The 24248-nt window shown below is 46.7% G+C and overlaps 1 protein-coding gene across 1 annotated transcript; it reads left to right on the forward strand.

The window, feature by feature from the left end:
* Positions 1–6515: 6515 nt before the first annotated feature.
* LOC103701722 (AT-hook motif nuclear-localized protein 28-like) lies at positions 6516–8084 on the forward strand. The gene has a single exon (XM_008783885.3). The coding sequence runs from the start codon at positions 6656–6658 to the stop codon at positions 7493–7495; it is 840 nt and encodes a 279-aa protein (XP_008782107.1). The 5' UTR covers positions 6516–6655; the 3' UTR covers positions 7496–8084.
* Positions 8085–24248: the final 16164 nt, after the last annotated feature.

Here is a 24248-nt window from a genome sequence, read left to right on the forward strand (position 1 = left end):
CCGCGGGCCCAAGCCCCCTCAACCTTGGGATGATCCTCCGACTAAGGTCGGGATACCCCGCTGAGTCGATCGCGGGCCCAAGCCCCCTCGATCTCGGGATGATCCCCCGACTAAGGTCGGGATGCCCCGCTGAGTCGACCGCGAGGCAAGTCTCCCTCGACCTCGGAAAGCACTGCTGAGCCCCGCAGAGTCAACCGCGGGCCCAAGCCCCCTCGACCTTGGGATGATCCTCCGACTAAGTTCGGGATGCCCCGCTGAGTCGACTGCGAGCCAAGTCTCCCTCGACCTCGGGATGCCCCACTGAGTCGACTGCAAGCAAAGTCTCCCTCAACCTCGAGAAGCACTGCTGAGCTCCGCTGCATCAACCACGAGCCAAGTCTTCCTCGACCTCGGGAAGCACTGTGGGGCGCTGCTGAGTCGACCACAGGCCGCTGAAGTCAGCCTCGGAGCCGAGTCGCTTAGCTTGGCTCAGATAGCCCGACCTAAGACATTTAGTTCCAACTGCACGAGAAGTACACCCTGCTCAGCACATACATTTCTCTATATTTACCTGGTTATATTACAGGACGATCAACAGACGAAGCCCGCCTCTTATGTGTATCTCCGACAAAGCCTTGACCAAGCTCGGGATCCATCGACCGAGGTCGGGATGCCCCACTGAGTCGACCGCGAGCCAAGTCTTCCTCGACCTCGGGGAGCACTACTGAGCATCGCAGAGTCGACAGCGAGCTCAAGCTCTCTCGATCTCGCGCACGATCCTCCGACCAAGCACAGGGTGCCCCGACCAAGCTCAGAATGCTCCGCACTGCCAATCTTCGGCTCAGTCTCCACCAACTTCAAATTTCTCCAAACAAAGGCCCGGCCAAGTTCGAACATCGACCTAGTTCGAGATTGCCCGCAACGACGACCTCGGGCTCTCTCCGATGATGTCCCGGCCGAGCTCGAGGGTACCCAGTCACATTGGCCGGGAACTCAAGTCCCGCCCGACAGCGCCTCGACCAAGTTCAAGATCAAAGAGCATGAAAGCTCCGACGGCAGCTCAGCCTCGGCCTAAGCTGCTATTAAGTCCGAGCTCAAAGCTTTAACGAGATTCTTCCGGAAGCCGAGCCGAAGGATTTGGCGAAATTTCTTCGGAAGATGAGCCTAAAGGCTTAGCAGGATTCCTTCGGAGCCCGAGCTCAAAGACTTGGCGAGTTCCTCTGGAGTCTAAGCCTAAAGTCTTAGCATAATTTTTTCGAGGGCTGAGCCTGAAAGCTTAGCGAGTTCTACCGGAACACGGGCCTAAAGACTTAGCCGAGCTCGAAAACTTGGTGAAATTCGCCAAACAAGAGTTCAATTCAAGGAACAAGGATAACAATTTACTGATTGCACAAATAAAAGCAAGTAAGCAATGGAATTTGAGAAAGGAAATTTTTTATTGATTGAAAGCCCAAAGGCTAAGTACAAAGTTAGGATTCAAGTCCGACCCTCTAGCCAAACAATGGCTGCAGAGGCTGACCACATTTTTTTTTTTTAAAAAAAAGCTAGGCCCTAAGGAGCGGCAGAGGGAGCAGCATCGACCTCGAGGTCATCCACGACGATCATGTCAGGATTCCCAGCAGGAGCCTCGGTCAGGGATTCGCCAACGGCCTCGAGAGAAGCTTTAGGCATCCCTTCAGCAGCGCCTTCGGCAGCCTCTCCAGGGAGAGCCTCCCGAGCCATCTGCTCGGCCGCCTCGGTCTCGGCCTCGAAGGCTCCCAGCTCGGCCTCAGGGGTTGCGGGCGCGCTGTCGGACCCGCCATCGGAGCTCCCGGGCTCACCCTCATCCTCGGGAAACCCCATTCTGGGCCGAATACCTTTGAGGTCGAGGTTAGGGCAATACCGCTGCATCTGCCTCCAGAAGTTCTCGAACCCGCGGATGAACCAATCCACGGCCTCCTCCTCCAGCAGATCGCGGAGCTCTTCCGACTCTCGGAAGATCTGCACCGCATTCTGGGCTTGATCCAAAGCCCTCCTCTCTCGAGCGTCAAGCTGCTCGATCTTTAGGTGGAGGACCCCCACCTCATACTGCTGGCCGGCGATCTCAGAGCGGGCCTCGGCCAGGCGTGCCTCAGAGGCGCGGAGCTCCGACCTGGCTAGTGTGTGCGAGTCCCTCTCTTCATCAAGGCGTTCGATTGCAGACCGCAGCTTGACCTCGGCGGCCTCCATCCTCGCAATAGCCTCCCTCAGCGAGGCCTCAACTTCACCGAGGCTTTTTTCGGCCTCTTCCTGTGCTCTTTGGCTCCTCCGAGCCATATTTTGCCACTCAGACGCTATGAACACTAGCGTGTCAACTTCATGAAGATGCTGTAGAAAAAGTAAGCGAAAGTGAGCAAAGGTCAAGAGGACACAGAAATTAAAGCAAGAAGACAAAAACAAAGAGATGACTTACTCGGATGGCAGAGCAATAAGTTTGATCGACGAGGCTAGTAAGGTCGGCAGCCTCGAACTCGGCCCGGTCGGCTGGGAGCATCATGCCGTGGAACACCTGGCGCACGACGTTGCTGTCATGGAGGGTCGAGTTGTCCTCAAAGATCGACCACTCCGGACTGAAAGGCCTCCTTTCAGGGGGGCCTCGACCCCAGACGACCTCGAGACGTCGGCCCCCGACGAGCTTGGGCGGCTCGGTCTAGACGAGCTCGGGGCAGAAGGATGAGAAGAGCTCGGGACCCCAAGGCCGCGGCCCGGCTCGAGACCCGAGCGCCGCAGGTGGACAACCTGGCGACCCGGCCGCTGAGAGATGAGGGTCGGGCATGCTGGAGCCGCATAATCTCCCGTGCCCCTAGAAGAGCCCGAGCTTGCACGCTCAACAGGAGGAACTTCCTTTTGGATAAACTCGGAAGTCCCAACCCCAGGATCCGCCACCTCGGTGGAAGCAGAAGTCGAGGCCGACCTGGCTTTCTTCCTGGGCTCGGGTTGAGCCCCACTGGTGTCGGCCATCCTCTTCTTGTACCTGGCGAAGAGGGCTGCGTTGCTGGTCACCATCTCGATGATGTTTGAAAACGAGAAAAATTTCAAGTGTCCGATCGGCGCCATAAAATAATGATAAAAAAGAAGAAGAAACAAATAAGATAAAGACAACAAAACAAAGGAGGAGCAGTGCAACCGTCCTTACCCTCGGAACGCCCGAGCTCAGGCCGACGTTCACCAGGGCCTCCTCGCTTAGGAGGTCGCTCAGAAGAATGTCTCCCCCGAGGCCATGAAGAGCATCGAGAACCCCCTGCTCGTCCATCGAAAGCTTGGGGAGCTTATTGATGGCCTTGAGCTGGGGCTGCCCCCACCTCGGGTCAAATCCCCACGTGCGCCTAGAGGAAAGAAAGAAAAAATTCTCCTTCCACCCACAAATGGAGGAAGGAGCACCTCGGAAGAACGGCCTACCACCCCGAAGGGCGAGGTAGAGCCATTCCCCATCCACCGGATTGGACTTCAACATGAAGCACTCGCGGAAGACATTCACCGAGGTCGGTATCTCGTGCGCGAGGCAAAGGGATAAAAAAACCGATGATAGTCCTCCACGAGTTCGGAGCGAGCTACGCTGGGACGAGCTGATACGCCACCAGGAGCTCGTTCACGAACTCATGCAGGAAAAACCGCAGGCCGGCCCAGAGTATCTCTATGTACACCCCGATCCGACCTAGAGGAGGTCTCGTCATCCGGTCTTCCGACCCGGCGGGCTCAAAGTGAAACCCGCGCTGAGGGAAAAACCGGGCGCGGATCAACTCCAACTCCAACCCAGTTAAGCTAGACCCAACTTCATCCAGACCGTGACCCATCTTTAAGAGAAAGACAAAAGAGGAGGAAGAAAAGAAAGAAGAAGAAGGAACAAAACCCTCCGAGCAAACGAGGGAAGGAGACCTACTATGGGTTTCACTGGAAATGCCGCCGACCAAAGATGGAAGATCAAAGCGACCGCCGGAAATCATCTTGGAGCACCGCCAGGAAAGACTGAGCGTCGACTGGAGGAAAAAAGAGAAGAAGATGGAAGAAGAGGAAAGCAACAGCAGCGGCGGCCAAATGATAACTTTTAGGGCTAGGCCGAGGTTTATATAGACCCCCCCGACGGTCCAGATCGACAGCACCAGATCTGGCTTTCCGTTAAGATCGCGTCACGTGTCAACCCCGATAACCGAAACGACGTATCAATCTGGATCGGCACTTTAAAAGAAAAATCGAGGCGGCCGCCCGTCGGATCCCGGGGCCTCATCATGAGCCCACGGCTCAAAACTGCCTCGAAAAGCAAACGGACGTCGTCTCGTGCCCACAAGTCTTCATTAAAGATGTCCCAAAGCGCGCAGAACGGTGGAGCAATTTAAAGCTACCTGGTTCCGCCAACATAATAAAGACAATTACTCCCTTCGCCCAAGCTCGCGAGCGGCTCGGACTTGTAAGTCGGGGGGTAATGTTGGGAAAAAAATGGATTGCCCCGAAGCACGTGGATGCATCACCGGCACGTGGTGACGGATGCCACGACAGCAACCCTTAGGGCGCCCGACCTCAGCGGCGCCCGACTCAGAGGTGCCCAACCCCGAGGCGCCCAACCTTAGCGGCGCCTGACCCCGAGCCGTCCGACCTCAAGGCGCTCGACCCCAGCGTGCCCGACCACGGAGCTCACAGCCGTGCAACCTTGATTGGCCTTAAGTCCGAAGAAGGTCCAATCAAAGAATGAAGCGAACCTCTCCACTCTACCGAGGATCAAGTTTCTCTCCCATTCTTTCTGGATCTAATCCTGTGATCTCCGTCCGAACGACTGTCAACAATTAAATGCGCACGATCTCCACGGATCTCCTACTTACTCAAAATTTCAGGCCATTTACGGTAACTAGTTGACTCACTCAACTCCGTCCAGCCACCCACGGCGATTCATTAATTCACACGATCACGCCCAATCATAACGGTAACTCATTAATTCGCCCAGTCACCTCATAGGTAACCCTGTATCCCCCTATAAAAGGGAGACTTCTTCCCCTTAAAGAGGATTATGATTTTTAGACTCTAGGATATAGACTCTCTCTTTTTCTCCACTAAAGCCCCCCTCTGACTTAAACATCGGAGGGCCGGCGCTAGAAAACCCGGCCACCGGTTTTTTGCAGGTCCCCCGGAGGACACAGCCCGCCAACGTACCGCCCGCATCGGAGCTCCCCCTTCTCAGCTAGTGGTCACCTCCGGATCCAATTTCCAGCAACAATTACTATAATATCTGAATTAAGCATAGATCCTCTATGGTGAATGGTTTGCACCGAAGAGAACTGTGTCCTGGCGCCTAATGGCTACCATCAGAAGATGGATAGCTATTAAATAAGACAGCTATACATGCCATATATAGTGCATCCTGATAGCCAAAGGTATATCGCCTTTGGTATGGCGCCCATTGGAAGAAGATCCTAATCGGCATGGTTTCTTCCCTCATCGATACTACATTTATCCGACAAAATCTAGCAAAGATATAGTGCATCTTCTTCCAAAATAGTATTCAAAAGATATTCCGTGATAAATTTTGTATTTGTCGTCCTTTGATATTTATTAGCATCAGATTATAGTTGATTAATCATTTTGTTGCAAGGAATTTAATGATAAAAAGGTGAGAATCTTGTTAAACCCTCAAAATTTCTGTAAGAAAGTGGAATGACTGTTATAGAATTATTTTATTCCATATGCACATCTGCTCGGCTTCATTATTTGAAATTAAAACATAATCACGCAATAAAAATCATTAATTTTTTTTAAAAAAATAATCAGTAGAAAGCTGATCTCCATGAAATACGGTCAATAATAATAACCATTTTATTTTATTGCACATGAAATAACAGTGAGATTTCGGTGTCTACGTGTTTTATACCGGATGTGGCATTACTTACCATACATGGTACATTTTGCGCTTCGTACACTACATTTTTTTTTAATAGCTATCTATTCTAGTAACCATCAAATGATGTAGCAGCCATCCAGGATTGCACAGTTTTATACGGTACAAACCACTTTATTTTCTTTGAACAATGACAATTGCAATAAAAACCATTAATATTTTTGTCACAAAAGTATTGAATTAAAAGCTTATAAACCTAAGAGGCCATTCAAATGAAATAACTACAAACGGTCCCCGCGGCGGGGCGGTGGTCCATGCCATCCACCATGCACCATCCACCATCCACCATCCACAGTCCAAAACTCATTCCTCAACTTTAACCGTAAACGTAGAAAGCTTGCGATAACGCCTGCCCCAACAGCGACTGCATTTAATTAATCACCTCCAAATCTTCGCACGCTGGCCATGCAAAGCTCGCCGGCGAACGATAAATCCAGCGATGTGACCCGAGCGGAGGCCTTACCCCACACCTCCGCCACCGGGCCCCACCGGATTGCAGCCCGCGCCGTTACCATATCCTTGCGGAGTCCATACTGCCGATGCCAGCTCCCCAGAAGAAGGCCTCGAATCGGACGAGCCAAAAAATAAAAGGTTGGCCGGGATGGCGCGGAGTACATTAATTACAGAATCTTCGCGAGACCACGGGAACGCCCAAGGTGTGACCCTTCTTTTTTCACGTTCTATATAATGACCCAAGCGTGACCCCCACCGTCTCTCTCCAGCGATTAGATATTTTATTATTCGCGAGCTTTTTTGCTCTCTTTTTTTGTGGCCATGGCGGAGTACGTGCGACCCACCAACTCCATGATGGCCCTCTCCCAGCCCTGCGACGTCCCGGCCTCCGACGACGACGACGACTCCTCCCGCCGCAGCGCCGGCGAACGCGGCCGCTCCACCGCAGGGGGCGGCGGAGGACGAGAGCCGTCTTCCGGATCGGCTGGGAAGAAGCCTCGAGGGAGGCCGCCGGGGTCGAAGAACAAGCCGAAGCCACCGGTGGTGATAACGAGGGAAAGCGAGACGGCGATGCGGCCGATGGTGCTAGAAATCGCCGCCGGCTGCGACGTGCTGGAGAGCGTGGCCGCCTTCGCGCGCAGCCGGCGGATGGGGATCTCGGTCCTCAGCGGCAGCGGCGTGGTCGCCAACGTTCCCCTCCGCCACCCCACCACCAACCCCCCCGTCATGACCCTCCATGGCCGCTACGACATCCTCTCTCTCTCCGGCACTGTCCTTCCTCCGCCATCCGCCGTCACCACCGCCCCCGCCGCCCCTGCCCAGGTTAACTTCTCGATCTCGCTGGCGGGGACGCAGGGGCACGTGATCGGGGGGACGGTGGCGGGACAGATGAAGGCAGCAGGGCCGGTGGTGCTGGTGGCGGCCTCGTTCGCCAACCCGGAGTTCCACCGGCTGCCGCTGGCGGCGCCGGCGGAGGATGAGGAGACCGCTGCGGCCAAGGAGGATGACGCGAAGCCGGCTGGGGTTGAGGCGGCCGTGCCGGTCTACGGCCTGGCTGGTGGGTCCCTTCCGTTGACCGGTCCGCTCACCCACCGTGACATGGTCCTGTGGGCCCAACCATCCTCGTCTCGCGCTTCCCACCCTCCTCCCCCTCACTACTGAGTGTCCGAGCCCATCCATCTACTTAATTTTCTATCTTAGAAGAAGAAAACAAAAGAAAGAGATGTCGAGAGAGAGAGAGAGAGAGAGAGAGGAGTTCATTACCAGGAGAAGGAAAGGAAACAAAAAGTAAGGAAATGGCCAGTTTTGTTTTGTTAGTGCTGGGAGCTGTAGTAGCAGTGGAAGAGAAAGAAGAGAGAAGTCCTTCGTGTCAGAGTGAAGGTGGCCGGAGGGGGTGGCGGGTCTTTCAGGTCTATGGCTTAGGCTATAAAGACCCTCTACTACTTTTTCTTCTCGGGAAGCGCCGCTTCTCCGACTTCCAATGCAGGCTAAAGCTAGCTACCTTGGAGAAGAGAGAGAAAAGAGTCGACGAGTTAAGCATGTAAGCTTGTAGATCTCTCTTTCCTATCATTATATTTTACTTTTTCTTTCGTTTCATGTAAAGATATGTCTAAAGAGACAGAACCAAGAACTGAATATATGTTTCTGGGGTGCTTCTCTCTTCTATCGTTAGAGCTTAACGTGTGATGTTTAATAGCAGTCGGTGATCTCTCTCTTATATATCCGAAATGATCGATCCATGGTTTTCTTATCCTTAAGTTCAGCTTTCTTACTTCGTTTATTTGTTTCTATGTCTCTAACGAGCACGTAATGGATAACTGCATGCATTGATCGCATGTATTAAGCTTCCGTTCGATCGTAGTAGCAGTACAGCACTCGTTTTACGGCAAAGAGAAGAGTGAAATCGGTGAAAGGAGTTCAGATGGGAAGGACCTCAAACGGAACCATTTGCGAGCTATGCTGCTATTTTTATTTGTTTTTTCCTTTCCTTTTCTTTCTTTTTTTTATGCTTACTTTTACTTTATTCCACAGTCAAAACCGCATCGCGGAAACGTAAGGATGAGGTCTGGCAGAGGTGTTAATGAGCTTTTCCCAGTCGCGCAGTTGCACTTGCGCAAGGCTTATTATTTTCTCTGATCCAAAGACAAAGGGGAAAGGGGAAAAAAAGGAGACCTATCCTTTTCTTTTTGACGAAGAAAGGAGGGCCATGGATAAAAGAAAGATTTGGCACAGGAAATTATGGCTCTTTCGGCCGTTAACTAGCTGCTGCTTTACTTGTTGTCGTAGGAGGTCCCTGGAACTTGTTACTTTGTCTTGACTCTACGGCTCGTCTAGGGTCCATACGAGTGTACTTTGCTGTAAGGTTCGCTGAGTTGAGTGGACCAAGGATTTATTTGTCGCTAGCTAGTTGGCCGTAGGGGCAGGGGGCTGGCTGGCATCTTGTGTTTCTGGCTCAACTTGCCCGGAGATGATTCAGCGTGAAGGCATCATTCCACAATTTTTGTTTCCACAATTTTGTTAGAAAGCAATTCACCCACAGTAATCGACTGAATTCAAGAGGACTCTTATAGTATGGATGCGCATCATGTTGAGTTTTTGGCTGGACATATCTATAGAAAGGCTAACAGACTGGACGGATCACTCTGAGGGTATTCTAGATCCGAAAAAGAGTGTTGCCTAATATGCTCCGTAATGTGCATTGTTTTTAACTTTTTTTTTTAGAGATATTCATACTATGCGTCCATGACTCTTCTAAACATCCTCGCCATCCCACCTCTCGAGTCTAGACCAGGACCCAATAACGTCTTCTATTAGCAATAAATTTTGTACATTTTTACTATTCACTTTAATTTAAAGCTTATTTGAGTCCCTGATGGAAAGGGAGCAGATATCTTATGTTGCTTGTTTTGTAATTATAGGCAGCTAATCCTAAGCGTCTCGCTGCCTGGGCAGCAAGCTCCTACTCTAGTTAAGTTGGCTTCCGCGCGCCCTTCCGACCAATTACTCTCTGAATACGTTTCTCTTTAGCCTAGGAGAAAATTTAGGCATCCACAAAGGTCTGGTAGCATAAGTTTAATGGAGCTTTCGCAATCACTATTTCATTATTCAGACCGCGTGCACCAAATAAATTCTTCTTTAGTGACCTCTATGTAATAAGTTAATGGAGAATTGCTTCAAGATTACTAACTTATTGAATATTTCGTCACAAACTAAATCTGTAACAACCTAGGACCTCATCCAAAATGGCTAGCTAGAAAGTATTATTTGGGTTTTTTGATCCTGTATAAGTACTCAAGATCTACCCAACGAATAATCGATATTGGACTAAACACACGTCCGCACGGATCCTCACATACTCCCTCCGTTCAAGCTCTGACGTCTTCGTCAGGCTAAGGGTTTAAATACATTCAAATTTAATCACAAACACTACGATCGGCTCGTGGTCAGCCCCAATGAATCTGTGCTACAATGTCCCCTAGTCCACATAGATTATGGGTCGGATCCCTTCTGATGCAATTTGTAACAACCTAAGATGTCACCTAAAATAGCTAGCCGGAAGGTATTATTTGGATTTCTTGATCCTGTATAAGTACTCAAGATCTACCTAGCGAATAATTGATATGAGATTAAACACACGCCTGCACAGGTCCTTACAGAATCACTGCAAAGCTTCATTTCAGAAAAAGAATTATGGAAAAAAAGCAGTCGATCCTTGAATTATAATATTGCATGCTAGTTGTGGATGTACGTCTAGCATATAAGATCAAAGTTTAGCACATAATGAAAGATTTTGCATAAGGTAAGAAGGTAAGGGTGCCCCGCCTTGGCCTTTGGCAGATTAAAAAAGGGCAAGCTTAATCATGATATTGACTTGAAATGGGAAAATATTGGAGAAAACAGGCGCGTCAACCCGCCCGCTTCATTATTAAGAACATTGGAAAAGAACTCCTTTGTTTATATGCTTTCATTTATATACATAGATATGCATATATAGTTGGATTTTACACTTTATATTAATTTCTTCTAAATAGACTTAGCAATTTCAAACTTAAAGGTAAACCATCCAAATTGAAGATCCAAATCATTATGCATGGTCTATACAATTAATTATTTAAAAACCAATATATATATTGTTGTGGTTCAAATTTGGCAAGAGGGTGACCACGCTGGTAGAGCCGAGGGAGCCACTGGTGTTGGAAAGGGGAAGATGGGAGTCACCTTCTGCACGACCACTACGGACTTGCACAAAGCCTTATCGGTGGGGTTTCGGTGAGGGCCCTTTGACAATCAAGTTAGAGTGGGGATAAATTTTGTCCAACCCAAAAAAGATCGCTTAGAAATTACCTGACCGAGCTATTTATAGCCTCGGTGGAGTGGCCTAGGTGGCGGAGGTACTGTCAGCCCTCATCATGGGGAGGCGTGGCTCTGAGCCGGATGGCGTGCAGCTTAAGCTGGCTGGTGACGTACGGTACGGCCCGTTTTTGAGAACGGTAGAGTGTTGACAGTCATGGCAGGGTACGGCCAGAGTAGTCAAGGTGCTGTCTAACTGCTGCTGGCCGGTTATGGAGATATGACACGGTAGTGTGGTAGAGTACGACCACGTAGGTGAGTGTAGGCCCGCACATGGGTGTGGTCGTTGGCAAGGCCGACCTCGTTAAGCAGTCGCGTCATGCATTTGACGAGGTCGGCTTGGCGGTTGTTGGGAGTAGCTCGGTCTCCTGGATTCCGAGGTGTGCTCGGTCAAGCGCCCCGAGCTTGAGAGTCGGAGCGTATCGCTAGGGTCGACGCCCCGAACCTGGTCGGGATGGGTCAGCGATTGTCTGGAGGTATTCCGAGCTTTCGTTGGAGTTCTGAGGACTAGCTAGCCCTGGGCTAAGGTAAAGATTTAGCCGTCCGTTGTTGGTATTTACTGGGCCGAAACTGGGCGGCCTTTTAGTTGTGGGCTGGACGATCTATTTTTTCCTCTATCATTTGCCCCCCACTTCCGAGGTTGAGTTGTCTTGCTGCTCGAACGATGGAAGTAGTCAGACTCCTGATCGTCTAGTGTTTAAGTTACATAAACAAAAAGAGGTGTGTACCGAATCAGGTATGTATGTTAAGGGCCGGTCTCTTTTAGTCGCATTTCATGAAGCGAGCTCGGGCGGATTAGGTTGCCACGTCAGCTGAAGCGGATAGGGTTGCTAGAGTTTCTTTAATGCCTTGCGTGCGGGCTTCCTTTCAAAGTGTTGCTGGGCGGAATGCAAGGGGCCTCATTAATGCTCAGCTTTCAAAAACGCCCGCTATAATGAACGGCTTTTAGTATGACAGTCTGGGGGAAGATCTTCTATGGCGGCCTCGGGGGTTGCCGCGTGACGAAATCTGATCGTCCTGTTGTTTCGGAAAGTCGATCGGAGCCGCTGAAGTAGACTATATAAAGCCTTGAGAGGGAAATATCCGGGATCCCTATTTTTCTTTCTTTCTTTATCTGTCGTCGCCTTCTTTTCGAACCTTTTTAGAGATTCATAGAGTAATCCGAAGTTTCTTGGCGGACCTTTCGGCGGCCCTTTTTCTGTCTCTTTTCTTTGGTGAGTCATTTAGGTAGGTGTCCTTACCTCTGGTTGGTTGCTCGGAAGGACTTTCCTTTTTTTATTTTATTTCCTTACTGTGGGCAAGGCAATGGGGTCACCCTCGAGAGCCCTTGTGCTGGGTGCAGGCCCATCTCAGGCTCAGGTTTCTTCGTCGTCGGAGGAAGCTGAGCTTGGTGGGAGCCCCGACCCATATGGGCTTGGGTCTCGCATAGTCGGGGAAAAACAGTCACATGTTCGGGCGCTGTTTTTCATTCCCTCGGGGTTCACTTTGGAACTCCCTGGTCCTGGGGCTCGCATTGACGATCCTCCCGTAGGTCGGATTGGGGTGTACATGGATACACTCCGAGCGGGACTGAGGTTTTCCTTGCATGGGTTCGTGAACAAGCTTCTGGTGACTTACTACTTGGTCCTAGCGCAGCTCACCCCGAATTCATGGAGGATGATAGTGGGTTTCCTCGTCCTGTGCTTGGCACATAGTTTACTTCCCTCGGTTAATATCTTTCGGAGGTGCTTCATGCTGAAGGCTAACTCCGCAGACAAAGGGTGGTGGTATTTCTCTCCCCAGGGAGGCCACTCACTCTTCCGAGGCGCGCCTTCCTCCATCCACGAGTGGAAGCGCAAGTTCTTCTTTATTTCCTCCGAGCAGCTGTGGGGTTTTGAGACAGCCTGGGACACGCCGCGGGTTATCGTCAATAACAGGATGCCCAAGTTGTCACAGCTCAAGCAGGCGACCCTAGATACGCTGCTCGAGGAAGTTCTAGCAAACGTTGGCTTAAGCTCGGCCCATCCTGGGGGTAAGGGCGAAACATTTATTTTTCTTTTTTCTTTTTCTCTTTCATTGTTGAGTTCTGACAGAATTTTATTTGCCAGAGGTTGCAAGGATGCACCTGGATTCTGAAACTTTAATGGGCCAAATATCGCAACAAAGCGGCGGCCTCTGATGGAGTTCGGCTAGAGCCGAAGAAAAAGGCCCGAGCTGCTTCGGGACCTGGCGCCGAGAGGCGCCACCTTGGGATTATTATTATTGAACCTACTAGGCTTGAGCCCGAGGAGGTTACTCCACTCGGAGTAAGGCCATCACCGCAGGTGGCGGAAAAGGGCGCAGGAAAGCGGGTGGCCAGATCACCCGCTAAGGCATGTGGTGCTAAGAGAGTCATTTGGCCGCCTTCACCAGGTGCTAAGCCTGGAAATAGGCTTAAGGCTTGGGTTTCTTCCACGGCCGTGGCTTCGTCCGAGGTTCGGCCCACTCCCCTAGAGTCTGGGAGGATGCCATTTCAGCCTGATTGCGAGCTGTTCGAGGATGATAGAGCACTGCAATCAAGTGAGGTCGCGCGTTGGGCCTCACTTTCGCACGATCGAGCCAAGTTGGTAGAGCTTAGACTATCCGAAGTTGTTGACGAGGCCTATACTACCATTGTTTCGGTAAGCGATATAGCTTTTTGCATAGGTACTTGACCTCGGCTTACTCTTATTCTTTTGTGCCAGATAATGAAGGAAAAATATCCCGCAAAATCCGATAAAATCGGATGCCAGGTCAGAAAATCAGTTTTAAAATTTTATCTATTTATTTATAACAGGTATAAATAAATAACATAACTATATTATGTTTACCATACCTCGATCCCGCAGCGGAAGATGGTCAAGGTACTCAGGAACAGAATCTGGTACAGGGCCAAGTGCTGGATCAGATACTGGATCAGATGCTAGATCTGGTACTGGATCGGGAACTGGATCTGGAACTGGATCTGGTGCCGGATCTGGTACTGATGGATCTGGTGCTATGCGAGGCCCGGATGTACGGACCCTCTACTTCACACGCACGCCAAGAAATGCAGGAAGGTAGGATGATGTCTGTATAGTGCAAAAACCCTTTTTGCAAATAAACCCCTGGAAGAAAAGAATTTCAAAAATTCTTTCTTCCCTTTTTTTTTCTTTTCTTTCTTTTCCTCTTTCTTCCCGTTTTCTTTTCCTCTCTTTTCAAGCTACTCAAAAGATCACGAATCTCCCCTCTCCCCAGATAAAATCTCTAGCACAGAATGAAGAGAAAGCTAGCCTATTTATAGGCAAAGACAAGACTGAACCAGGGAAGAGAAAACGCCAAAAGGGAAGAGTGAACGCCAAACGATTCATGATTTTATTGAATTTTTTTAACCGTTTGATTTCAATTAAATCAGTCCTATGTTAAAGAGGTTTCAAAACCGAAGAGACACGTCTCTTCGGATCTTCAAATGGTAGCCGAAAGAGGGAAGATCAAGCGGCCTTCGATGTGTTCGGAAGAAGAAGAAGAACGCGGTCCACGGGAGAATATTTGCAGAGAAATTGGTCCATGGACCGAGGAAGAAACCAGAACTAAACCGTGTCATTCAATTTGAGGGGCAAACACGTAAATTTCCAGACTTGACTTAAATGGGTTAATTCAAATGGGCTGAATCAAATGGGCTTGGGTCCATCATTGGTTCTAAACCAAATTGAAGAACAATTTGAAAGGTTTTGGATCCAGAAAAATTCCACATGAATCTGATTCATGTGAACTCCAATTAGTTCAATTTTCGGATCAATCCAAGTCACACTTGGACTAGAATAAATATGGAATAAATTCTAATAAAATCATCATGAAGCCCAATTACATTCATTTGAATCCAATTCAAAAACAAACTCAACAAATGAGTCCAAATCAATTTCAATTACATTAATTGAAACTTGATTAAGCCAGAATACAGACATAATTAAATACACATCCATGAAATTCAGTATGTACCTCATGTTCAGTGCTAGCTGAACATAGACAAAATCAAATCTCAAATGACCCACAATTTAATTCTCAATTAAATTGGATCAAGTCCTTCCTACTTAACTTGACTTATGTGCGTGACTCCGATAGGTTCGAACACTAAGCCGGTAGTACATGGACTACTCCATGCACTAATCGAGGTGACCATCTAGCAATGATACCCGACGTCCGGATAGGTCGAATATGCAAAGCAACATTCAAGAACCTAGACGTATGGTTGTTGCATAATTCATCCCTATGACCTTCGATGCTCAAGATGACCTCAGAGTGGACTGTCGACCTCTGGGTCCGGTCATCCATAGTGTATTTCAAATAATCAAATCAAGTGACCTATCACTTGGTTTACCCTGGCCAAGGTTTTACTGAATTGAAATACAGTGAGACATCAACTCCTAAAATCTGGAGCGGTCAATCCCATCTTGACTCATACACAGACTTCGCGAGTACTTGACTGCACCCAGCATCCTTCCGATCCCTGAATTAGAAATTCAGGTCATCCAGTGCCTAAGTACAGTGAGTTGCTTGCAAGTCACCGTGACAGTCTCAGGTCTAAGGGGTACTTATGCCCATACGTTTTACGAGCTAACTCCCGACAGTGGAGTGCTACTCAGGTGAGTCACTATTCAGTGACGATGTACTCCTACATCTCACCTGTATGCCATACAGTGTCTCCACACTCCTTGGTTTAAGAGGACAACCAACTAAATGGCACACAACGACCTATACTTGACATAGCTATCGTCCAATTGACAGCTCGTCATTTGGTCGCGAACTGGTTCAAGGACTAAATGATAAAACCTCTTTTATCCACTAAATTAGTCCTAAGGACTTCATCACAATACACAGGAGTTCAATTTGAAGATGCAACACTTGTGATGAATAGAAAATTGCCAGAATAAATTTTTATTCATTTTAATAAAACATATACATAATTCAATTTCTTACAATTAAAAAATTGGCTTTGGGACACAATTCCCAACAACTCCCACTTGAACTAAAGCCAATTTGTACAGTATCTAATACCCATCTTCGATTTGTGATAATCGAACTCCTTTACAGAAAGGGCTTTAGTGAATGGGTCAGCTAGGTTCTCCTTTCCATCGATCTTTTGAAGATTGACGTCACCTCGTTCCACGATCTCTCGTACAAGGTGGTAGCGACGCAGAATGTGCTTGGTTCTATGGTGGGACTTTGGCTCCTTTGCTTGTGCAATGGCTCCAGCATTGTCACAATACAAAAGAACTTGACCATTGATTGAGGGAGCAACACCAAGTTGATTTACAAACTTCTTGATCCAAACAGCTTCCTTTGCCGCATCTGATGCAGCAACATACTCTGCTTCGCATACGGAATCGGCTACTGAATGCTGCTTGGAACTTTTCCAGCAGACTGCTCCTCCATTCAGGGTAAACACAAATCCTGACATACTCTTACTATCATCATGGTCTGACTGAAAACTAGAGTCTGTAAACCCCACAAGTTTTAAGTCGGATTCTCCATAGATTAACCATTGGTCCTTAGTATTTCTCAAATACTTAAGGATGGTTTTCACCACCTTCCAATAATTCTCACCCGGATTAGACTGATACCTACTCGCTACTGCTAGTGAGTAAGCAACGTCCGGTCTTGTACATGTCATGGCGTACATGATAGAACCTACTGCAGAAGCATATGGGATTCTACTCATATGCTCTCTTTCTTCGGAAGTTGTCGGACAATCTTTCTTAGAGAGAGAAATTCTTTGGCCTATCGGAAGATAGCCCTTCTTGGAATGCTCCATGTTGAACCGCTTCAACATAGTGTCGATGTACGTGGATTGGGATAATCCAAGCAACCTCTTAGATCTATCTCTATAGATTTTCATCCCTAGGATGTAGGATGCTTCTCCCAGATCCTTCATGGAGAACTGTGATGACAGCCAGAGTTTCACATTTTGTAATGCAGGAATGTCATTCCCAATTAAGAGAATGTCATCCACATATAAGACAAGGAATGTGATCACTGAACCGTTAGCCCACTTGTAAACACAAGGTTCTTCTTCGTTCTTAACGAAGCCATACGTTTTGATAGTTTTATCGAAACGTATGTTCCAACTTCGAGAAGCTTGCTTAAGTCCATAAATGGACTTTTGCAGCTTGCATACTTTGGACTCGTCTGTGGATATGAAACCCTCAGGTTGTATCATATACACCTCTTCTTCCAGCTCTCCATTTAGAAAAGCTGTTTTCACATCCATTTGCCAGATTTCATAATCCATATATGCTGCTATAGCTAGCATGATCCGAATAGATTTTAGCATTGCCACAGGGGAAAAAGTCTCGTCATAATCGATACCATAACGTTGACGATACCCCTTGGCAACCAGACGGGCTTTATAGGTCTCCACCTTTCCGTCTGCGCCTCTCTTTCTTTTGAAGATCCATTTGCACCCTATGGGTTTTATCCCTTCGGGTGGATCAACTAGTGTCCATACACTATTGATTTCCATGGATTCCATTTCGGATCTCATGGCGTTAAGCCATAACTCAGAGTCGGACCTCTGCATAGCATCCATATAGGTGATCGGATCCTCATTGTTCTCATCGAGCTCAATGGGATCTGCGTCTTGGACCAAGAAACCATAGTATCTATCCACTTGACGCAGTACTCTACCTGATCGCCTTAATGGTGCTTCTACATTGGGCTTCGGGTTTGATCTAATTGAATCCAGTTCTGTGGGTTCAGTAGATTGTGTTAAATCTTCCACCTGCTGAACTTCACTAAGTTCAACCTTAAAGGCAACAATTCCTTCACTAAGAAATTCCCTTTCCAAAAAGGTTGCCTTAAGTCCTACGAACACCTTTTGTTCATTAGGAAGGTAGAAGTAATAACCCCTAGTTTCCTTGGGGTACCCTACAAAATAACACTTATCGGACCTAGGACCAAGTTTGTCAGTTTGAGAACGTTTAACATAAGCCGGACATCCCCAAACCCCAAGGTATGAAAGTGTCGGCTTACGCCCAGTCCATATCTCATATGGAGTCTTCTCAACAGACTTACTTGGAACCTTATTTAGTATTATACACGCAGACTCTAAAGCATAACTCCAAAAAGATAGAGGCAGACTAGTAAACCCCATCATGGATCGAACCATGTCTAACAGAGTTCGATTCCTCCTTTCGGATACACCATTGTGCTGAGGTGTTCCTGGAGGGGTCCATTGTGAGAGAATCCCATTCTCCTCTAGATAAGTCAAGAAATCACCGGAAAGGTATTCTCCTCCTCGGTCTGACCGAAGGATCTTAATACTCTTTCCAGTCTGTTTTTCTACTTCATTACGAAATCGTTTGAACATTTCAAATGATTCCGACTTATGCTTCATCAGATAGATATACCCATACCTGGATAGGTCATCTGTGAAGGTTATGAAGTAGGCATAACCACCTTTGGCACTTACGTTCATAGGTCCACATACATCAGTATGTATGAGGCCAAGAACATCGCTGGCTCGTTCACCCTTTCCAGAAAAAGGTGACTTGGTCATCTTACCCAGAAGACAGGATTCACAAGTTGGCAATGATTCACAATCATTGATTTCTAAAATGCCTTGTTGGGCTAACCTGTTTATCCTGTTTTTATTTATGTGACCTAACCGGCAATGCCATAAATAGGCTTCATTGACATTATCTAACTTAGGGCGTTTATTAGAGGTGTACATTACATTCACAGGCAATGATAGAGTATAAATGCCATATTTCATTTGTCCACTGAAAATTTTAGTATCATTCAAAATGATATCACAAAATCTTTCATTTATATAAAAGGTATAACCATTCTTGGCCAAAAAGCCTACAGAGATGACATTCATCAAGAATGCTGGACAAAAGTGACAATCATCTAACATAACTACTCCAGACTCAAAAAACAACTCAATGACTCCTAAAGCTAGGACTGGAACAGATCTTCCATCACCAATATTTAGAAATCGATCGCCGTTCTTGAATCTTCTACTTACTTGAAGTCCCTGCAAAGAATTGCAAATATTAATTGGACTTCCGGTATCCAATACCCAGGTAGTAGAATCATAAACAGAAAAATTACAAGGTGTTATCATATAATTACCTTGTGCAGCAACTGTTTGCTGCATTTTCTTCTTTGGCCTGTTTGGATCAAGGGATGCTAAATAAGCCGGACAGTTCCGCTTCCAGTGACCCTGCTTCTTGCAGAAGAAGCATTCTGCTTACTCTGATCAGATTTCTGCTTCATAGTCTGTTTGAGCTTAGAGACCCCAGCACGAGCTTTCTGCACCTTCTTCTTCTTTCCTTTCTTAAAGGAAGAAAGTCCTGCAGAAGTCCCACCTACCACATTCACCGACTCCTTTTTGAGTTGGTGATCCTTCTCATAGGTCTGCAGTAAACCTAGCAAACCATGATAGGATACTTCAGGTTTAGTCATTCTATAATGACTAAGGAAGGTCAGGTAGGACTTGGGAAGTGAATTCAAAATGGCATCCTTGCCCAATTGCTCGTGCAAAGGAAAGCCAAGTTTACTTAGGCGATCGATTTGTTCGACCATGTACAATACATGATCGGTGACCGATGCCCCTTCCCTCATGCGGGCATTGAATATAGCGCAGGAGGTCTTATATCGTTCAACATCATCAGGTGTGCCGAAAGACTCCTTCAACATTTGAAGGATTTCCACTGGCTGCGCTTCCTCGAATTTACGACTAAACTCGTCATTCATCGAGGCCCTCATGATGCAACGCACTGTAGTGCGATCGTTGAGCCACTTCTGATAAGCGTCTCTGATTGCACGTGGTGCATTGGCTGCAGGTTCCTCAGGTGCAGGATCCGATATCACATACAGGATCCGCTCATGCTCTAATACTATTTTCATCTTTCGATACCAGCTATCGAAGTTAGATCCATTAAGCTTATCATTGTCTAATAGTGTTCGGAGGGATAATGAGTTAGCCATATCTGAAAGGAAAAACCAGAGCTAATTAGTATATGATTTATTTTAATTCTAAAGACTTGGACTTCAGTCTAAAGATTTCTCCCACTATTTTAGTCAAATTTTTAACCTCTACCTTTAATTCGAGGAATTACTTTAATTCCTTAGCGGGTACTAGAATCCACATGGACTGTATACAGGCCCGAGGAAAGCTCGGCCAACCCATATGCATCTAAGGGTAGGTACATTACCAATTATTTCTCTAAATAATTTCTAGTATTTTATTTTGCCCCAGGTGGTAATCAGTAGGCGGAGGCCTCCACTGAAAATCCTGGTCAGATCCAACCATTAATGAACTAACTCGATGACACTACCTAATGTATGATCAGGCCCGAGGAAAGCTCGGCCAACCTAATCACAATCAGATAGCTCAAAGAGCTATCATATAATGAAGGATAATTCCAATATTCAGATGAACACCAGACGGAAGCGTCCTGCATGTCCAACTGAAATACTGGACCAATTATCATCCATTTTAATGGGAGGCTATGACCTAGTTATCTATATAACTATATCATTTTAAGGACCTAATAATTTAGAGGATTTTAGAGAGACCGATAATTCTATATCCTCCCACTGACTGCACTGAGTCATATAGAGAACATAGAATTTCATTGGTCTATGGACATCTAAATCAGTCATACTGATTTCCTTATTGACATGGGTGAGTACCAAGACTCAAGATATCTAAATCAAAGCTTGAACGACCACATTGGCCAGGTAAGAGAGATCACGGGAGGGTTCCGCCATTAACCGTCTTTCCTAGACACCAACTGAGTTGGCCAGGAAAGAGGTAGCCCCAATTAATAACCGTAGATCCAACTTGCCTTAGACACCAAATGGTATGTCAAGTTGATTTAGATAGTCATTGAGAACTCAGGCTCGACCACTGAGCCACAATCAGATCCAATTGAAGTGTTTGGACATGATCAACTAAACTATTGAGTTTGATCAAATTAGAAAAATGAATTTAGTCTAATACAACTATTGATTCCAATTCAATTCTAACATTAGGTCTAACCTAATCAACTAATCTGATTGTGCTAACCCATGCCCCAAAACCCATGTTCAAAATTCAAAATTTGAAATCCAGTTGAAGGAAAAATATCCCGCAAAATCCGATAAAATCGGATGCCAGGTCAGAAAATCAGTTTTAAAATTTTATCTATTTATTTATAACAGGTATAAATAAATAACATAACTATATTATGTTTACCATGCCTCGATCCCGCAGCGGAAGATGGTCAAGGTACTCAGGAACAGAATCTGGTACAGGGCCAAGTGCTGGATCAGATACTGGATCAGATGCTAGATCTGGTACTGGATCGGGAACTGGATCTGGAACTGGATCTGGTGCCGGATCTGGTACTGATGGATCTGGTGCTATGCGAGGCCCGGATGTACGGACCCTCTACTTCACACGCACGCCAAGAAATGCAGGAAGGTAGGATGATGTCTGTATAGTGCAAAAATCCTTTTTGCAAATAAACCCCTAGAAGAAAAGAATTTCAAAAATTCTTTCTTCCCTTTTTTTTTTCTTTTCTTTCTTTTCCTCTTTCTTCCCGTTTCCTTTTCCTCTCTTTTCAAGCTACTCAAAAGATCACGAATCTCCCCTCTCCCCAGATAAAATCTCTAGCACAGAATGAAGAGAAAGCTAGCCTATTTATAGGCAAAGACAAGACTGAACCAGGGAAGAGAAAACGCCAAAAGGGAAGAGTGAACGCCAAACGATTCATGATTTTATTGAATTTTTTTAACCGTTTGATTTCAATTAAATCAGTCCTATGTTAAAGAGGTTTCAAAACCGAAGAGACACGTCTCTTCGGATCTTCAAATGGTAGCCGAAAGAGGGAAGATCAAGCGGCCTTCGATGTGTTCGGAAGAAGAAGAAGAACGCGGTCCACGGGAGAATATTTGCAGAGAAATTGGTCCATGGACCGAGGAAGAAACCAGAACTAAACCGTGTCATTCAATTTGAGGGGCAAACACGTAAATTTTCAGACTTGACTTAAATGGGTTAATTCAAATGGGCTGAATCAAATGGGCTTGGGTCCATCATTGGTTCTAAACCAAATTGAAGACCAATTTGAAAGGTTTTGGATCCGGAAAAATTCCACATGAATCTGATTCATGTGAACTCCAATTAGTTCAATTTTCGGATCAATCCAAGTCACACTTGGACTAGAATAAATATGGAATAAATTCTAATAAAATCATCATGAAGCCCAATTACATTCATTTGAATCCAATTCAAAAACAAACTCAACAAATGAGTCCAAATCAATTTCAATTACATTAATTGAAACTTGATTAAGCCAGAATACAGACATAATTAAATACACATCCATGAAATTCAGTATGTACCTCATGTTCAGTGCTAGCTGAATATAGACAAAATCAAATCTCAAATGACCCACAATTTAATTCTCAATTAAATTGGATCAAGTCCTTCCTACTTAACTTGACTTATGTGCGTGACTCCGATAGGTTCGAACACTAAGCCGGTAGTACATGGACTACTCCATGCACTAATCGAGGTGACCATCTAGCAATGATACCCGACGTCCGGATAGGTCGAATATGCAAAGCAACATTCAAGAACCTAGACGTATGGTTGTTGCATAATTCATCCCTATGACCTTCGATGCTCAAGATGACCTCAGAGTGGACTGTCGACCTCTGGGTCCGGTCATCCATAGTGTATTTCAAATAATCAAATCAAGTGACCTATCACTTGGTTTACCCTGGCCAAGGTTTTACTGAATTGAAATACAGTGAGACATCAACTCCTAAAATCTGGAGCGGTCAATCCCATCTTGACTCATACACAGACTTCGCGAGTACTTGACTGCACCCAGCATCCTTCCGATCCCTGAATTAGAAATTCAGGTCATCCAGTGCCTAAGTACAGTGAGTTGCTTGCAAGTCACCGTGACAGTCTCAGGTCTAAGGGGTACTTATGCCCATACGTTTTACGAGCTAACTCCCGATAGTGGAGTGCTACTCAGGTGAGTCACTATTCAGTGACGATGTACTCCTACATCTCACCTGTATGCCATACAGTGTCTCCACACTCCTTGGTTTAAGAGGACAACCAACTAAATGGCACACAACGACCTATACTTGACATAGCTATCGTCCAATTGACAGCTCGTCATTTGGTCGCGAACTGGTTCAAGGACTAAATGATAAAACCTCTTTTATCCACTAAATTAGTCCTAAGGACTTCATCACAATACACAGGAGTTCAATTTGAAGATGCAACACTTGTGATGAATAGAAAATTGCCAGAATAAATTTTTATTCATTTTAATAAAACATATACATAATTCAATTTCTTACAATTAAAAAATTGGCTTTGGGACACAATTCCCAACAGATAATGCATTTGGTCGATATATTGGGATCGCCACGACCAACTTCCGAAAAAAGATTCGAAATTTGCGGTCGGACATAACCGCCGAGAAGCAACGGAGAGAAGAGGCCGAGACTCGGGTCGAGGCTGAGCTTGCCCGAATTCAGGAGATGGAGGCCGAGATTCTTCAGGTGCGATCAACCTTCAAGGGTCGCATCTTAGAGTTGAAGTCTGCGCTAGCCGACCAGGGGCGCAAAATTGAAGCTCTGGAGCATAAGGCCGTGGAGCTCGGCCGGCTCGCTAAGGAGCAAGTTTCAGTGGCCGCCCAGAACTTCCGCGAGTTCGGGGAGTACATGGACGAATTGGCGGAGGCGTCGATGGACGTCATGGTCTGGGGTTTTGACAATTGCCGGGATGAAGCCTGGAAACTATGTCCCGGGGTTGAACTTAGTGGCTTATGCCCGTGTTTGGATGATGATGCTGAGGCGGGTGACTCGGTGGAGATGCATGGATCCACTGTTGGGGCGGTAGACCTCACTGAGGTTGCTGCAAAGGCTATGACGGCGCCCATTACTGAGGCCAAGGGAGAAAACCTCTCCCGAAGTTGATCCGAGGTGGGACAGGCTGGCTAAGTTTTTGTATATTTTCTTTTCTTCTTTCTAAAGTTGGCCACCTGGGAGGCCCTTTGTATTTTGTCTGACCTCGAGGTCAACTTTCTTTGTATTTGGCCCTTCGCTTTTTGGTATTAATGAAGTAAACTTTCTCTCCTTTAATTCCTCTATATTTTTGAATTCATGTGGCCTTGCCTTTAAGAACTTAACCACGTATTCAAATTTTTTCGTCTTACATCCGGTTGTTAAAAACCGGACCGCGGTGCTTAGGTTCGCATCCGGCATACGTAGGAGGAACCATGCCAAATATTTGCCGAAGTTTTTATGATCGGCGTTTGCATCCCCAAGCTCGTCCGTTGGTGTGCCCTAAATGCTTGGATCAAGTTTTAGCCCTATTTCGGCTCTCGTATCGTAGCTTAGGATACTTCCAATACGGATGATTGTCGCGAACTTTGACGATTCCCAACTTTGGGGGTTCCCCAAGTTCAAAGGGGATATTTGGAATCGAGTTAGGTCGTACTCGAGCTTTCTACCTCTCTATTCAAATCGGGGATGATTTATAAAAAGTCTTTGGATAGGGGTGCCTTTCTTTGGC

The sequence above is a fragment of the Phoenix dactylifera genome, chromosome 13 (assembly GCF_009389715.1).
Source record: "Phoenix dactylifera cultivar Barhee BC4 chromosome 13, palm_55x_up_171113_PBpolish2nd_filt_p, whole genome shotgun sequence".
NCBI lineage: Eukaryota > Viridiplantae > Streptophyta > Magnoliopsida > Arecales > Arecaceae > Phoenix > Phoenix dactylifera.

Bases quoted from the DNA above. Each gene is read 5' to 3' on its own strand.
- LOC103701722 (XM_008783885.3), top strand. From the start codon at position 6,656: ATGGCGGAGTACGTGCGACCCACCAACTCCATGATGGCCCTCTCCCAG.